Source organism: Thermobia domestica, chromosome 17 (genome assembly GCF_964235325.1).
Source record: "Thermobia domestica chromosome 17, izTheDome1.hap1.1, whole genome shotgun sequence".
Lineage (NCBI taxonomy): Eukaryota > Metazoa > Arthropoda > Insecta > Zygentoma > Lepismatidae > Thermobia > Thermobia domestica.
The window spans coordinates 47,440,172-47,443,183 of record NC_137470.1 but is presented as its reverse complement, the minus strand read 5'-3'; the positions used below and the strand labels follow the sequence as shown (position 1 = coordinate 47,443,183).

The 3,012-nt window shown below is 43.3% G+C and overlaps 1 protein-coding gene across 1 annotated transcript; it reads right to left on the bottom strand.

Annotated features, from left to right (window-relative positions):
- Positions 1-240: 240 nt before the first annotated feature.
- Positions 241-1,194, bottom strand: LOC145674008 (baculoviral IAP repeat-containing protein 7-B-like). The gene has a single exon (XM_081743834.1). It carries the CDS (start codon positions 1,192-1,194, stop codon positions 241-243), a length of 954 nt encoding a protein of 317 aa, XP_081599960.1.
- Between the last annotated feature and the right edge of the window lie 1,818 nt (positions 1,195-3,012).

Genomic DNA, 3,012 nt, shown 5'->3' with positions numbered 1-3,012 from the left:
AATAAAAAAAAACATACTTAAAAACTAAGAATAAGAACAAACAATACATGAGGAGCCTGGCAGGCGAGGTGAACAAATGTCAGGCGAAATACATTAAATGTAATAAAGAGGAAGCAAATTTAGGTAGCAGATATATTGACAGCACTTACTGGCCGGGAAGAGTATATACAAAAGAAAATTTGAGGAACAATAATATGTAGCAATTAAGCACAAAGCAAACACAAGCTTGTCAACTACCCGTTAGGGGATGTAAATACGAATCACGGACGTAATTTGTGCCCGACAGGTAATGCAGTGTGTGACCGCCAGTCCACAAGCAACACAGGTGGCGGCATGATTGCATGGTCGGAATACTAGTTGGACTTCTTCAAGTAGGCAAATTTTACACAAGGAATTCTGAGGGGAGGGGGTGTAATCGTTTGTGGTGTGGTCGGAATTTTCAACAACCACATTAGCGGCGACGGGAATCTCAGTATCCGACAAAATTACTGGTTGTGGGGGAGGTTGGGATTGATCTTGGGATGCCGTCTGTAGCACGTGAGTTACGAAATCGTGTCCCTTATGAAGTAAAAGGAAAGCGCAGCGGGGAGCGTAACGCGCGTGTTCAACCCAGGGGTCATCGGTGGGCTTCCATCGATGAAGGCCCTGACCACAGAAAAAGCAGATAGTTTGGTCTCCCTTTTTCGCATAAAAGAAACCGGCTCGGCTTAATGCCAGTGGAGTTTGAGCTAGAGCAGGGGGCCACAACGAAAATGAGTCTAGACGCTTTTCTTCGAGAGTGTAGTGAGGATATTTGGGTCCATTTATTGTGATTTCCGAAGTACCTGCGATGTCAGGGGATTGCCCCCACGAGGATGAGAGACGTTCAGGGCGGGAATTGGGCATATACGTCCAATGATAGGGGCCACATTCGTCCCTACCCTTAGGAAAATCTTGTAAGAGCGGGCAAGAAGGTGAATACTGTCGATGCAATTCATTCGGATCATCCCCTGGTTCAAAAAGACCAATCTGCAAATTACAAAATATACAAGCTACTCTATCTGGTTTGCAGAGGAAATAGAATCCAGCGCGTGCTAACGAAGCGGGCGAAATAAAAGATACCGACCAGTCAGTAAAAGTTGATAATCGAACATTTTCATCACGTAGAGCATCCATGGATGGACCAGGCGCAGATGGTGTGGGTGTAGGCTCCATGGTGGCTAGAGGAGGAGGAGACAAATACAAAAAATAAGATATAATAGAGTTCCTAAGAGAAAGAGATCTGGAGAGAGAGTGATATGGAGAGGGAGTATGTTTGGAGGGGGGGATAGGCGCCCCCCTTTGTAGAACTTGTTGTAATTATAGTCCTATCATAAAGTATTTATTAGATATGGCAATGTTCATTGTTTGATTTCGATATGTATTTTATAGGTTTGGTTTTTATCCAGTAACACTTAACTATCGTGGCGGCGATTGTTGCTGATAGTATGGTCGACGGCGAGCTCGTACTAGAGCACGTCTACGCAGTGTAATGCCAGTAAAAATAACAGACAACAGTCCGATGACCAAGGTAATTACCATAAATATGATATTAATGATAAACATTGTCGAATAATCTGTTAACATAGGCTCTGAAGATGGGAACCCTGAACGAAGGGTACATGGGTGACAAATGAAAGGTACGGCCTCATTTGATATGTCTTGAAGGCATTGCACAGGAATTAGTTTTACAACACGTGCTTTTTCCACGTGATGAGTAATGCAAGGATAAATATATTGTTGTACAACCCCTTGTAGTCGCACAGAGCATCTACAACCAAGATTTATCAGAAAACTGCCATAATCATCTGTGGACATCATATTTGGAATGTCCGTTTCCGGGCATAAAATATGAATCGACAATCCGCGTCGGGCAAGAATCGTGACAGTAGTGAAATTTAACCGGTGAAATAGGTCAACCGACGGTAAATATTTGCATTTCAGAGGACAATTGTCTCGAATGGCCGACGAATTTAAGTGCAAAAGCGATAGGAGACAGGGTATTATGGAGAATTCGTGCGGTCTAAATTCACGGGCTAAACAAATGGTCTCCTTTGAAAAATCACAGTCAACGGTCATAAGTTTATTGGACGGCCATCGGGTGACTATATGTTGGATAGGTAGATCCACATGACAAACTTCCTTGCCCCTTTGGAAAGGAATAATACGCAAATGTTGGAGTTGTAAGGTAGTTCCACGTTGTCGTAAAGGGATTTTAATGGCCATGATGACTTGTGTAGGCGCAAGGATACATTCACTAAGTTTATACGAGTAGAGAACCGAAATATCTGAAGGGGGTATGACTAACTCATATTCTGTTGACTTAAGGCGGTGTTCTAATTCATAAGTCAAGTTAAGTAGTAAATCAGGAGGGAGTAAGGTAGGGGTGATAGAATTCGTTAAGCATGTTGCAACCAATTGATCCCAAGTTTGAATTTTATGGACAGTTCGTAAAGTTTTCCATGGAATCATGGACGCATGTTGAGCTAATCTTAAGTTACCAAGAAAGGTTTGAAGCTGTGAATTAGTAATCCAAGCTTGCTTAACGTGGACTTCCGTGACAAAGACAAAGGCATAGCCTTGCTGACTATGATCTTGCATGAGTACTTCTAGGTTATTTGGAGGTAGTTTGTTCCAAATGTTTTGTCCACCAGGCGGTACGAACGACTCGTATAGGAATTCAAGGACTAGTGGAAACGATGAATCATAAAGGATAACGTGCGGATCACTGTCTGTAATCACGCCAGAATGGGCAAGGGTTGAAAGTTCTAGGGCATGCGCCTCACCAGTAGCGAGCAATAGTAACGTCATCGCTGCTAGTCATAAATTAGTAGTACGAGGGGGAGCTGGGGGACGTCGGTCCTGACTCGAGGAGGGTTCCTCTAGGGGTTGGGAGGTAGGTGGAGGGGGATTGCGAAGAACAGAAAAAACTCGAAGACAAAGTGTCTTATAACAACAAAAGAGAATAATTCCCGAGATCGTTATTCCAATAAC